Source organism: Pelodiscus sinensis, chromosome 1 (assembly GCF_049634645.1).
Source record: "Pelodiscus sinensis isolate JC-2024 chromosome 1, ASM4963464v1, whole genome shotgun sequence".
Taxonomy (NCBI): domain Eukaryota; kingdom Metazoa; phylum Chordata; order Testudines; family Trionychidae; genus Pelodiscus; species Pelodiscus sinensis.
Genome location: NC_134711.1, coordinates 55,730,051 through 55,744,769, shown reverse-complemented (window position 1 = coordinate 55,744,769; position 14,719 = coordinate 55,730,051). Strand labels below are relative to the sequence as shown.

Sequence of the window (14,719 nt, the reverse complement as noted above, 5' to 3'; positions counted from 1 at the left end):
ACTGCCGCGGCTCCAGCCCTTGTAGCGGTGCCGAGCGCTGTGTGTCATTCGCGCTCTCAGCGGGGCGTATAGCCGGTGCCGATGACGTGCGGCTTGATGTTGCCGCCTGCGGCTTATTTGATCTCTCCGGCTGTCTTGCGGCCCCGGAGGCCCCCTGTTTATGTCCCTGAGGCACACGGGACAATGAGGGTGGCGGGAGGGAACGCGTAGGGGAAGCCCTTTTCTTTTTCGTTCCCGTTGATGGTGGGGACTTCGCTCTTTTACCTTGCCCTCCGGGCGCTTCTGAGAGATGTTGCTCAGAAGGCTGTAGCGCCTTATCGCAGAGGAGGAGTTTTAAGCGCATATCCCTTTCTCTGCGCGCTCTGGGAGTTAACTTTGCGCAGTGAGCGCATTTTTGCGGTACATGCGACTCTCCCAGGCATCTCACACAGGCTTCATGCCCGTCAGAGGCAGGCATGGCCTCCTTGCAGTGTATACACCGCTTAAAACCTGGTGAGCCAGGCATAATCTCCCTCTTCTCTTTTTTTTTTTTTAAAGACGGTCTTGTGAGGAGAGAAGCGGCGTTCTGCCAGCGACCACGGGCGGCTGAGAGGAACTGACAAGGGGGGGGGCCGGACCGTTGCAAAGGCGCGAACGCCGCGCGCCGCGCTCGCGCATGCGCGGTCCAGCCCAACTACGGCTATGGAAAACTTCCGACCAGCGGCGCCGGGACGGGACCCGACACCTGGAGTGGAGCACCCACGGGGACCACTCGAAGAAGAATAGTTTTTCCGGAATAGCGGCTGATTTTGTACAGTAGAGCATCGTTGCTTTTCCGGAAATTCAAGGGCCAGTGTAGACAGCTCGCAGCTTATTCCGGAAAAGCGGCTGATTTTCCGGAATAAGTGGCCCAGTGTAGACACAGCCTAACAGTGAAGAACAAAGATGATATTTGAGAAAGATTCATAGATGTATGGCTCCTGCAAACACCATTGGATAAAATGAACAAAGGATTACTCATCAAAGCATATTGTACTCATAGTATATACAATCCAAACTGCATAGCACAGCTTTTTTTTTTTTTTTTAATGTCTTTGCTAATCAACTAATTAATAAGGACCTTGGGTAACATTAATTGAAGATCATATCAGCAGAGGAGTATGGCTCCATAGATACATTTGTTAGAAAAAAAATACATTTTTAAGACAGTCTGAATTCATCTTTGTATAATGGTCCACAGGGCTCGACAAATTCTGGAAAACCCTACTCGCCAGACAAAAAAGGGACTAGGCAGCCTCCCCCCAAAAAGTGTTTTTTTTAATGGCATAAATTCCTAATAAGAATAAGAAGTTATTAATAAATATCTTATAAACCTCTACCGCCATGTCTCCTCCCCTTGCTCTATCAGCTCTCCTGGTGCCTGATGCCCCCCAACCCCTCACCCTCTTCTGCTGTCCTGACTCCTGCCCTTCTCACTGCCCTCAGCCTTCCTGAAACCTGCCCCCCTCCACCAGCTCTTCTCTCCCCCTGTGCCCACTCTTCCAGGAGCCCCACTCTGATCAAGTGAGCTACTCCTCCTCATCCCCTCTCCTAACACCTCCCTCTACACATCTGCCCTGCCTCTCTCCTCTGGTGCTGGTCCCTCCTCTGCAGGTGTCTGCCTTTCTGCTCCCCGCCCCCCCCCAGAATCCCCTGGCACCTGCACCCTCCTGGTACCCCCCCCTTCCCTCACTGCTCCTTCCCCCTTGCTCTCTTTTTCCCTGATGCCCACCCCCCTCACCACCCTCTTCCCCAGCTCCCCTCATGCCCCTGTGCCCTCACACATGACTTGCTCCATCCCCGCCTTCCTCATGCCCACCCTTTCTTTCTAGCCTTCTCCCAGCACCTCTCCCTCCCCCCTCTAGCATCCAGTGCCCTTACTCTCTCCTCTCCCAGCATCACCCTGTCTCCCCTCCCACTGACACCTCCCTTCCTGCCCTTTTCCTCATTGTCTGCACTTGGCCCCCTGGCATTTCTCTCTCCTGCACCCCTGTCCCTTGGTGCCTTCCCCTTTCTTCTTCTTATTCTTCTCCTGACCTCCTCCCCTTAGCACAAGCCCCTTCCCCATATTTTTCCCCTCCCCACAGTCCAGTCCAGCCAAGCCCCTTCCCAGTTTTTTGCTGTCCCAAGCAAAACATTTTTGGCCACCCCCTTTTTGTTGTCTTTTACACGTTTGCATTTTGCAATGGGTTTTTTTGTGTGTGTTTTCATTTTTGTCCCAGCATTTTAGCCTTATAAATAGCAAATAGCATTTTCATTTGTTTTTTTTTCCATAAAGGCAAAGGCGTTTCAAGTGAACTCCTCCTTTCATTCGCTGCTGGATCACAGCAGCCTTTTGCCTGCCCTGTCCAGCCCCTCCCTATGGACAGGCACCCTTCACTCCTGACCCACAGGGGAAACAGGGTGCAGGGACAGCACAGAGCCAAAGGGGTGCAGGGAACAGTGGAGGGGGGGTACAGGGGTGACGCGGGAATCGGGAGGCACAGAGCCAGAGGGATGCAGGGTGCGGGGTGTGGTGGAGGCATGGAGAATGGGACGCGGGGAACAGGAGGGGCAGAGGGATTGGGGTCTAGGGACAGTGCAGGGAATGGGCAGCACAGAGCTGGGGGGGCAGGGATTGGAGGGGAGCAGGGTGCAAGGACGGCGCAGAACCAGAGTCTCGCAGGGAAGAGGGAGAGCAGGGGATCCAAGGTACAGGGGAGCAGGGGTGGCATGGGGAACGGGTGGCGCAGAGACAAAGGGGTGCAGGGCGGGTGCAGCGAGCTGGGTGGTTGGCCAGGAGTGGTCTCTCACCGGCGAGGGGGTTGGATCCATGGCAGGACTGGAGCTGGAGAGGCGGGGCCTGGCTGCGCTTTAAAATCAGCCTTTAAAATCAGCGGGGCCATGTCACGCTGGCGTCTGCCAGCGTCCCGCCCTATGTCCCGTGCCCCACCTCCTTGCACCGGAGCTGCAAACACGCAGCCCGGCGCTGAGAATCACCGTGCTTCCCACTTCCTGGTGGCACTCCACTCCTCTGCCCAGCCAGTGGATGGGATGGGGCCACACTGCCTGTAGTGCGGGCTTTGGGCAGCCCATCACAATGGCCCACCGGGCCAGTCCACCCCTGCAGTTGCTAGCTGATAAAATCTACTCACCACGGGCGAGTGCACTTGTCAAGCCCTGATGGTCCATAATATTATTTTATATTTATATATTAGCAATCATTTTAAAGGCCTTCAAAAGCTTTTTAAGTATCAGAATTGTTTCACCTACCAATGAAACACAGTCACCTCTGAGGTGGAAACATGGCAGTTGCTTAACTGTACATAAAAACAAAGTAAGATTCAGAAGGCGGATCCAAAACCCATCTGATGTCTTTCCACTGATTTCAATGGGCTTTATATCATGTCTTAGAGAATAAATTTAAGAATACCACATCAAAGAAGAGCTCTATTTTAGTTCAAAAGCCTGTATCTTCTGCCAACAGCAGTTGGTCCAGTAAAAGATATTATCCCACACACCTTGTTTTGCTAATATCAAAGTGAAGTCACCACAGATCTTTTGGTAGCCAGTATTCTGTTTTCCTCCACATCAAATTCATATGCCTCAAATTCAGCTTCAGAGTCAGCCCAATTCCACCTGCCAACGTTTCATCCTTAGTTGCATACTACTCCCGAGCATACCCTACTCTGACGAATCAACTTCATTCCCTGGATACTCCCTTTGTCTCTTCCTAAGTGTGCTCTCACATCTTTGATCATGCCACTCCTACTTCCTCCCTAACCCTGTATATTCAACTTCTCTTCTTTCCTTCCAAGATAGCATTACATTTTGCTATTAGCTTTCAATCGCTAGCCTCCATCCCTGCATTTACTCTAGACACTCACCCTAAATCTGACCATAAAAAAAGAACTGTCAAGAAGCCTTTATGGCAATATGCTTATGATCTTACATTTCTGTAATGCTCATCCAAGCACAACCTTCTTCCTCGCTCTTGTTTGAATTTTTAAAACCATCCCTTGATATGTGCTGTCTACTTTAGAGTGTAAGAAACTTGACTAAGAGGTTTGTCTCATTTAATTGCTTGTAAATCCCTATACCACTCAATTAATACTGTAAAAAATAAATTAACCATAACACAAACAGGAGCTTGACTAAGACATAAAAGACACACACCCATTGCAAAACCAGAAATCTGAGAAAGGAACAGTTTTCACATTTCAAAGCTGTACAACAAGAAAATAATAACTGTTCCTATATTTGTAATGGAGAACTTCAAAATTAGGCAACATAGTTACTGTGACTTACATAACTACACACAAATATTTTAGTCTTCACTGAAGAAACTTTAGATCAAAAGCAATTCACAAAGTATATATTAGCTTATTTGGAAAGGGCTACTGAAAAGCTACAAATTTGCACTTCCCTCTACCTCAAGTACAATGTTTTGAAATTTTAGTATTTTCTTCTCTCAGATGACTGATGGGTTTCGTCTATACTGCACAGCTATTTTGGGATACTGGAGGTATCCCGAAATAGCTACCCGGCATCTACACAAGCCGCCAGTTATTTTGAAATATTTTTCAAAATTACAGGCACACTGTAAATTACAGGTAAACCTCATTGCACGAGGGGTAAGAGATGGCTCAAAATGGCACATTATTTCAAAAGTTGGCGCTGTGTAGATGCGCCAAATTTCAAAATAAGCTATTATGAAAAATATTCAAAATAAGTTATGCAATTTGCGTAGCACAAATTGTGTAATTTATTTCGAGTTAAGGTGCTGTGTAGATGCACCCACTCAGTGCAGAGATACTTCAGGGAAGAGAATAGATAGTAATTTCAGGGATACATTCCAAACAAAGGCTTCTGCAATATCTAGTAAATTGTTGTTAAATAAAAGAGCTATTTACTTTTTACAAGATTGCCACAGACACATGAAGTTCTGTCCAGGTTTTTTCATTTGCTCGCCAGGTTGACTTGGTGCTGGGTATGAAGAAGGCTGCAAATTGATCTGCTGGCCCTGTACTTGCACTGTTGGTACTGGTGTCACAGGTGTGCTCTATAGAAAAGTTTCAAACACAAAGGGTTAAAACAACAGATTAGAAGATAAAAACACACACTTTCCAGTTTATTCTATTGGTTTTCATACTTCATTGCACTAACAATGAAGCTTTAGACTTTAACCACTGAAACTTCGAGTAAGTGGTAATGTATGTCATGGTGAAACAACAGGAAAGTATTTGATAGCCCTTGAATTTTTGTACAGATTCTTCTGATATCTTACTTGTTGTAATTATGCATAAATTCAAATACTGAATTATGAATCAGAGGAACACAACATTTGGTTACTTCTGCAGCATCTACATAAGCAGCTTTTTAAAAAGTAGGGTTTTTTTACCTTTAGCACTATACAGAACATGCCTATTAACAAAAGATATACAGGAGTAGTAACTTTATAGTGGAGAGTCATATTATTATTTATTTGAGAGTGTAGTCTAAAGTATGGATACACTATTTTTGGAGATCTGTTCACATACTTTAGATGTTTTCTGTTCTACTTACAAAGATTATTATTCACTACCTAAATGCATATAGAACACCTGAAATGAACTCTTTTATAAAAGACTCAATGTACTATCTGTGCAAGTCAGTAAGTAGATAAGTAAAAATGAAGCACCAAAAGTTACTACCACTTTTGAAAATCTCACCCACCCACTCATTCACTCTCAAATGTAAAATGACCCAGTGTGATTTTGTTAGTGTATGGAGGTACTAAAGGACTTTCTGATGGACCCTATACAAACAAAGGTTCTCTGAGTTCCTGTGAAATAATTAGCTTATTCAATGTTATAATGCTAGAAGCCTAGTATTCCTTACCAGACATATAACAATATTGCTTTATGAAGAAGTAAAACCAGTTCAGTAAGGAACCCCCTCACTTCAATGTTTCAAGGGATTGTTTCTAAAAACTAGTAAAAAAAAAAAATCTTATTCCCCTTTACAGGTCACTTTTAAACAATGGTTCTCAAACTTTTTGGCCCACAACCCACTCCACTCAACGCAAACCTTACCGCAGACCGCCACCAGTGTTCCCTCTAAGCTGCGCAGCAGCATAGTTCCACAGGTGATTAATCAGCCCCACCCAGTCAGTCAGCTCCGTGCATGGAGCCCTGAGCCTCTGACTGGGCGGAGCTGACAATCACCTGTGAAGTTGCACTGCCTTGCTGGTTAGTGGGAACACTGACCTCCGCCCTTGATGACAAAATGGGTGCTGGTGTTATGCTAACGGTACACTGAGGCACATTACATTGCATAAAACTACATTTAGCTACATGGCTACACAGGATGGAATTGGGATGCAGGGTCTGGCCAGGAAGGAGAGTGCAGGAGCAGGATGGGGGTGGAAGTACTATGAGTGGGATGTTTGGTGTAGAAGAGGGCTGAAGATGAAGAGATCTCTCTGGGAGGGATGGTGCAGGAGTAAACTGAGGGTTCGGAGGCTGGGAGGGAGGGCGCAAGAGCGGGATAGGGTTCTTGCAGGGAGGAGGATGCAGAAATGGGATGAGGATCCAGGGTCTCAATGGGAAGAGACATGCTGGAGGGGATGAGGGTGCAGGGTCTGGGCATGAAGTGGATGGGGATGCTTACCTAGCTACCATCCCAATTCTGGCCAATAGAAGCAAGAGGGAAAGCTTCCAGGTAGTGCTTCCCTGTGCCACTGTTCTCCCAGATGGGAAAAGGGGAAGCAGCAGAGTGTGGAGTAGGGAGGTAAGCAACTAGTCGACTATCTGATAAGCATAAGCTCAACTAGTCACTTCCCCTGCTTTGTTGCCTCTATCAGAGAGAGACAGCAAGGGGGTGGGAGCAGGAGCCAGTGCTGGGGAGAGGGGGGAGCAAGGGAGGTAGAGGCATCCCTGCTGCTGCCTCTTGAAACACACAAGAGACGGGAAGTGGTTCTTGTACATTTCAAAGGGAGATATGCAGCAGGATAGCAAGGGCCCCCCTTATCAACTAATCAAGTAGTTAATGGAAATTCCATCGACTACTTGATTAGTTGATTAATCGAAATTTAACATCCCTAGCATGGAGCCCCTTCCTAACCCGCAAGCCAGATCTGACTCCCCACCCAGAGTGGGAAGCCAGCGCTGGCTCTCCAGCCTTGCAGGGTGTGAACTGTGGGGATGGAGTGCAAGTGCCAGTGCCAGTGGGGAAGCGCTGACCCATGACCACCTGCAAAACAGCTGCAGACCACCACACTTTGAAAACTACTGTTTTTAAATCTTGGTATGTTCCCTTTTTGTTCTTTATGATATATAAAGAAAGGCTGAAATGTGGATTCCTTTACTCTCAAAAAAGAATACTCTCCCCCATCCCCGTATGTTATTTAAATCTGAAAGAAAGGTCTTTTCCATGCTGTTTTTCCTATATGTTTCTAGTCAACTGGAGCACTAATAAGATGATGACACCAAATATATTAAGCCATTGAACAACAGAGATTCAACAACTCCTGTTCATTTAATTAAGGTGAAAAAAGCTCTTCACACACATCTATGACCTCCAGTGAGTATCCCTCAAAAAATAAAAACTTGAAATTCCTAATTTCCTAAGGTTAAAAAAAAAACCTCAGCAGTGTGCATAAAAGGACCAAATTAACCTACCTTTCAGGCCTCCCTTCATTCACAGAACCATAGAAATGAAAGTCCTTTCCAGTCTTAAAGAAGTCATCTATTCCAACTCCTCCCTCTGCTGGTGGGTCCACCTAAACTAGACCATCCCTGACAGGTGCTTGTTCAGCCAGTTTCTAAAATCCTTCAATGATGGGGTTTCCACAAATTCCCCTGTAAGCATATTTCCAGAACTAACTTACCCATATAGTTAGAAAGTCCCCTCCTCCCCCCAATATCTAATTTAAATCTTCCACGGGGCACATAAAACACATTACTTATAGTCCAACTTTCAATGGACGTGGAGAACAATTGATCACCATTCTCTTTAATATATTTGACAACTGTTACCAGGATCCCCTCTCGGTTTGCCTTGGTCAAAACTAAACACACTTAATTGACCTTTCCCCATAGGTCATTTTTGACACGATTCATCATTTCTGTTGTTCTCCTTTGGACTGTCTCCAATTTGTGCACATCTTTCCTGAAGTGTGATGCCCAAAACTATGCACAGTATTTCAGCTGAGGCCTCAGGAGTGCTGAGCAAAGTAGGAGATACCTCATGTGATTTACATACAGTAATCCTATGTATACACTGCCCACTCCATAACCTTTTTTACAGCTTCATCACATTGCTGAGTATTATTCAATTTGTGATCCACTTTAACCCTCAGATCCTTTTCAGAAAAAACACCACCTAGCCAATTATTCCTAAATTATAGTTGTGTATTTGATTGTTCATGAGTGAGATATTCTGAATTGTTTTTATTACATTTCATCTTGTTGATTTCAGTAAATTCTCCAATTTCTCAAAGTCACTCTAAATTCTAACCCTATCCTTCCAAAGTGCTTGCAGCCTCTCCCAACGCGGTGTTATCTATACCATTTACAAACACACTGTCTACTCCGTTAGCCAAATTATGAATGCAAATATAGAACAGTACCAGACTGAGGACTGATCCCTGCGGAACCCCTAGGATATGCACTCTGATTGACAGCAAACTACTCATAACTTCTCTGGGTACAGTAACTTGGGCACCCACTTTACAGTAATTTCATTTACACCACATTTACCTAGTTTGCTTATGAAAATGTCATGTGGGACTGAGCTAAAAATCTTACTAAAAGCAAGATATATCATATCTTCTGTTTCCTTCTGTCCACTAGGCCTATAACTCTGTCAGGCCTTGTCTACACTAGACCAGGCAGATTGGCCTAAGGTACGCAGCTCCAGTTATGTAAATGCATAGTTGGAGTTGATCTACCTTAAGCTGAGCTGTGTCGTCATCCATACAGCAGGAGGTTGATGGGAGTATATACTCCTGTTGGCTTCCCTTACTCCTCGCAGAAGAAGCAATACCAGATGCCACTAGGGGCTGCCCTGAGCGTTTGAGTTAGGGGTCTATACTTGACCGGGTAAATTGAGCACTAGAAGATTGACCTCCGGAGTGTTGATCTTCTCATAAGTGTAAACATGCCCTCAGAGAAGGAAATTAGGTTGGTTTGACAGATTTGTCTTTGCCAAATCCAGGCTAGCTATTTTTTATAACCCTATTATCCTCCAGATGCATACAAACTGTTCAATAATTTTGATCCAGTATTTTTCTAGATATCAAAGTTAGGCTGGCTGGTCTATAATATCCCAGGCCCTGTGTTTCCACTTTATAAATATAGGCACTATGTTTTGTCTTCTAGTCTTTTAGGATCTCACCTGTCTTCGAGTAACTCTCAAAGATAAATGCTAATGGTTCAAAATTGCTTCTGCTAGTTCCTTATGAGCAAGAGAATGAATTTCACCAATCCCTGACAATACGAATAAAACTACCTTATCTAAATATTATTTAGCCTATTCTTTCCCTCTTTTGGTTTGCATTACTTCTGTTTTGTTGTTACTATTACTTATGTTGAGTAACATTTCAGAGAAGACTGAAGCAAAATAGGCTTAAATATGTCAGCTTTCTTGATGCCATCAGTGCTCCTACCTCACTCAGTGAAGAGCCTACACCTTTTCTTCATCTTTCTCTTAGTCCTAATGTATTTAAATAACCTTTTCTAATTGCCTTTTATGATTCTTGCTAGATTTAACTCATTTTGTGCTTTAGCCTTTCTGATTTTGTAAGTACATGCCTGTGCTATTCTTTTGCATTTCTCCTTAGCAAACTGTACAATGTGAGGAGGGGGGGAAAGAGCAGGCTCAATTTTTTCTTTTCATTTTCAATCACCTTCAATTATTATGTACAATATTTTGTTTAAGTCTTTTCATCATCATTCTTCAGTATTTCTAGATTACTGTTGTGGGAACTGAAATCAACAAACTATTTAAAATGTTTCATTTGTATACCATACACTTATGGTTATGATACAGTCTTTAATTACACAATTACATGCTATTTTTTCCACAAGACCCCCACTTCATTCAATGTAAAGGATAGATTGTGCTTTGGAAATAAGTAAGGGTTCTATAATAAAGGACACTCGTCTGTAACCCCCACCGTTCTTTGTTTCTTGACTTTACACCCCTAATATTCTTTTAACATTTTTAACTGTAATTTTCTAATTTTAATCCTGTGGAACCATACCAAATCCCCAAATGAGTCACCAACAGGGTTGGAATCTTTAGATGCACAACACAGATCTCTACCACTTGAACTCATGAGTATTTGGTAACGGTAGAAGGCTTTTATTTTCTATGTGGCCCTAACACTAGATGGGAATAGAGACAGCAGGTTTTACAGCTATTTGCTAGATCACCAGCAATGTAGAGACTCCAGAATTCTGGGTTCTATTCCAGGTTGTATGGAGCAGTGTTCTCAAATGGTTACAGACGATTAGCACCCTTCTCCCCACCAACAACTGCTAATCTGCTGGCTTCTAATCAGGCCCGGCCAAAGAGTTTGAGGGGCCAAAGGCACTGTAGTTGGCTATGTTTATGTGGCTCCCAGAGTAGGGCAGTGAGCAAGTGGCCAGGCAGTCAGGTGCTGGGCAGCGTAGGGCCGCATGCAACTGCCTTACCTTAAGGCTGGGTCTGTTCCTAATCATTTTCCTTCTTCTCCCTCCATCCCTACCTGGCGCCTGCCTCCAGTTCTATCCTCCCTCGTCTGTGGATCCTGCCCTCCCCTATGCCACACTCTTCTCTTATTCCTTCCCAGCTCCTACCTTCTTCCCACTCCCTCTCTCTGCTTCCTATCCCTCCCCTAACCATCTTCTCCTCCTGATCTTAAGCCGCCCACTCCTCAGTTCCTATCTTCCCTCTGAATTCCTGGTGTTGTCCCCCTTTCCTGCCTCTCTTCCCTTTTCTCCCACACTGCTCCTCATGCTTCTACATTCTTTCAGCAACTTTTTCCATCTCTCCATGATGCCAGATTGCCATCATGAAAGCAATAGCCTGAGTCTTCCTGCTCTCAGTTCCTATGCCTGGTGACACAGCAGCTTCTACAGCCCAGGGATGGATCGTGTTCAAGTGCTTTGTTGAGATACTATATGCAGAATCTTGTCAGCCCATAGGAGCTGTGAAGACATGGAACATAGTCAGTGCTGATGGAATCTTTGGAGTATGCAGCTGTTTCAATCTCTAACACAAATCTATTGAACATGCGTGAACTGAAATTTTTCAGAAAACTATAAGTTGGCCAGATTTTAACAGTTTAATGGGGATGACAAAAGCCATATCCTGAATGCCAGAATAATTTCTTCTGCCAAATTTTAAGTCCTGAAAGCATTAGAGCTTTCAGCAAAATAGTTTTAATTTTTTTTAAATATAACTATATTCTGGTCTTCATTTTATTATAGAAAATGTCTGAATGGATCTATCCTAGACATCTTTTTTAACCAGAAATTTAAAAAACAAAACAAAAACTGCCTGAAACATACACCTCACATGGAAAATTTCAAGCCAAACTTCTGAAGTTTGGCAAAGTTATAAGCAAATGAAAACAGATTCTAAAGTGTTGGACAACTGTGCTACATGCCCATATTCTTTGGGATCATTTCTTGTAGGAGGCATTACTTCCAAAATGCTAGCAGAATATTATGTCTTCACAGCAAAATGAAGGTGTGATGGCATACCGATGTTAGTTTTAATTTTGCTAGCCCCGATATCAAATGCAGTGTATACAGTGGCACTGGCTTCAGCATAAAATAGAAACCCAAGTAGCTCCACAGGGCTCTTGAAGCTCTTGTAGTCTGATTTCTAGAATATCTACATTGCTATGAAACAAAAAACAGGACTACTATGTAGCACTTTAAAGACTAACAAGATGGCTTATTAGGTGATGAGCTTTCGTGGGCCAGACCTACTTCCTCAGATCAAATAGCGGAAGAAAATTGGCATGACTGTATATACCAAAGGATACAATCAAAAAAATGAACACATATGAAAAGGACAAATCAAATTTCAGAACAGAAGGAGGACGGGGAAAGGAAGGGGGGGGAGATAAATGTCTGTGAGCTAATGATATTAGAGGTGATAATTGGGGAAGCTATCTTTGTAATGGGTAAGGTAATTAGTGTCTTTGTTAAGACCTAGGTGTAAAGTGTCAAATTTAAGCATGAATGACAGTTCAGAGGATTCTCTTTCAAGTCTGGTGTTAAAATGTCTTTGAAGCAGGATGCAGGTAATCAAGTCGTTGAGACAATGCCCTTTATGGTTGAAATGGAAAGAAACTGTATTTTCTTTGTGATCCTGTCTAATATCTATTTTGTGGGCATTGATTCTTTGGCAAAGTGTCTGAGACGTTTGTCCAATATACATAGCAGACGGACACTTTCGGCACATGATAGCATAAATTATATTTCTGGATGAGCAGGAATATGTGTTCTTGATTACCTGCATCCTGCTTCAAAGACATTTTAACACCAGACTTGAAAGAGAATCCTCTGAATTGTCATTCATGCTTAAATTTGACACTTTACACCTAGGTCTTAACAAAGACACTAATTACCTTACCCATTACAAAGACAGCTTCCCCAATTATCACCTCTAATATCATTAGCTCACAGACATTTATCTCCCCCCTCTCCCGTCCTCCTTCTGTTCTGAAATTTGATTTGTCCTTTTCATATGTGTTCATTTTTTTATTGTATCCTTTGGTATATATGGTCATGCCAATTTTCTTCCACTATTTGATCTGAGGAAGTGGGTCTGGCCCACAAAAGCTCATCACCTAATAAACCATCTTGTTAGTCAAGTACTACATAGTTCTGTTTTTTGTTTCAGCTAGACCAGACTAACACGGCTACATTTCTATCACTATTCTACATTGCTATGGTTACCCATGCTATCTAGATTAAAACCAACACAGGTATTCTTACTTGTGCTACAATCACATCTTCATTGTGCAGTGCAGATACAGTCTAAAATTATTTTATAATGCCTAAATGATAGGCAGAGGACCCCAAAATATTATAAGCTCTGAAACACAGATCAAGATGTGCTCTTGAAAACAAATTTGCTTTTGTGAATCGAAAAGACACTAGATAACTCTCACCCAATCCACCCAAATTTTGCAATTACTTCCGTAATATAATATTCCATATACTCTTACATTACTTTTTTCAGGTTAATTTCCTGTTTATCTCATTTCCACTTGATCATCCTATACAGCATGAGTTAAAATCTTCAAGCTAAACTAAAACATGTTCTCTCCCTGACTTAGGGCCTGATTCTGCACACATTTAAGCTCATGCTTACATGCCTATTCTACACATAAAACTGTGCTGTTTTACTAAAGGACTGCCATACTGGATCAGAACAAAGGTCCATCTAGCTCAGTATCTTGTCTTCCGACAGCGGCCAATGTCAGATGCCCTAGAGGCAATGAACAGAACAGGTAATCACCAAGTGATCCCTTCCCTATCACCCATTCCCAGCTTCTGAATAACAGAGGCTAGGGGTACCATTCCTACCCATCTTGACTCCATGAATTTATCTAGTTCTTTTTTGAATCATGTTAAAGTCCTGGTCTTCACAACATTTCCTGGCAAAGAGTTCCACAGGTTGACAATATGTTGTATAAAGAAATACTTTCTTTTGTTTGTTTTAAATCTGCTACTTATTAATTTCATTTGGTGACCTCTAGTTCATGTATTATGGGAAGAAGTAAATAATTATTCCTTATTCATTTTCTCCACACAAGTCATGATTTTATAGACCTCTATCATTTTACCCTTTAGTCTCTTTTCTAAGCTGAAAAGTCCCAGCTTTATTAATCTCTCTGTTTTCCTCAATATAATTTAACTTCTACTTCTTAAACAATGCCTTTTTATCTCTCTCTGCTTCTTTTACTTGGTTGTTAAGGCACGCTGGCACTTCTTTGGTTCTCTTACTTTGTATCCATTTAAGCTGAACCTCTATTATGGTATCCTTGAAAAGTTCCCATGCACCTAAAAGGGATTTTACTTTAGGCACTGTACTTTTTAATTTCTGTGTAACAAATCTTCTCATTTTTGTGGCATTCTCCTTTCTGTAATTAAACGCCACAGTTTTGGACTGCTATGGTGTTTTTCCCACTACAGGGATGTTAAATTTAATTATATTATGGTCACTATTTCCAAGCTGTTCAACTATAGTCACCTCTTGGACCAGATTCTGTGCTTCACTTAGGACTAAATCAAGAAATGCCTCTCCTCTTGTGGGTTCCAGCGCCAGCTGCTCCATAAAGCAGTCATTTAAGATGTCAAGAAACTTTTATCTCTGCATCCTGTCTAGGGATGTAAGTGACTAGTCGAGTAGTCAACTACTTGATAAGCATAGGCTTATCGGGTAGTTAAGGGATTACTCGACTGCTTGCTTCCCCCCGACCCTGCTGCCTCTGTATCAGAGGCAGCAAAGGGGAGGGGAAAGCAGGAGCCAGAGCTGAGAGGAGCTGGCTTAAAAGCCAGTTCTCCCCAGCACTGTCTATGTGGTGCAGGGTGGGGAACAGGGGAGGCAGAGCCGCAGTGGTCCTGGAGCCATTGTGAGGCAGGAGTGTTCAGTCCTGGCTCATACCATCCATAGTAGCTAACCCCGCTTTGGCTCTGCACTTTAAATGTGGAAAGAGCCTGGCAGGCTCTTAGAA

At 43.3% G+C, this 14,719-nt stretch overlaps 1 protein-coding gene across 5 annotated transcripts in view; it reads right to left on the bottom strand.

The window, feature by feature from the left end:
- The window catches only part of ARID2 (AT-rich interaction domain 2), a 203,135-nt gene that overhangs the window by 65,652 nt on the left and 122,764 nt on the right, over positions 1-14,719 (bottom strand). For all 5 annotated transcript variants that reach the window (XR_012904298.1, XR_012904299.1, XR_012904297.1 and 2 more), the window contains exon 16: positions 4,911-5,059. Coding sequence is in view for 1 of the 5 variants with exons in the window: in XM_075930435.1 (XP_075786550.1) it covers positions 4,911-5,059 (149 nt within the window). In the remaining 4 variants the exon portion in view is untranslated. The remainder of the gene's footprint in view (positions 1-4,910; positions 5,060-14,719) is intronic.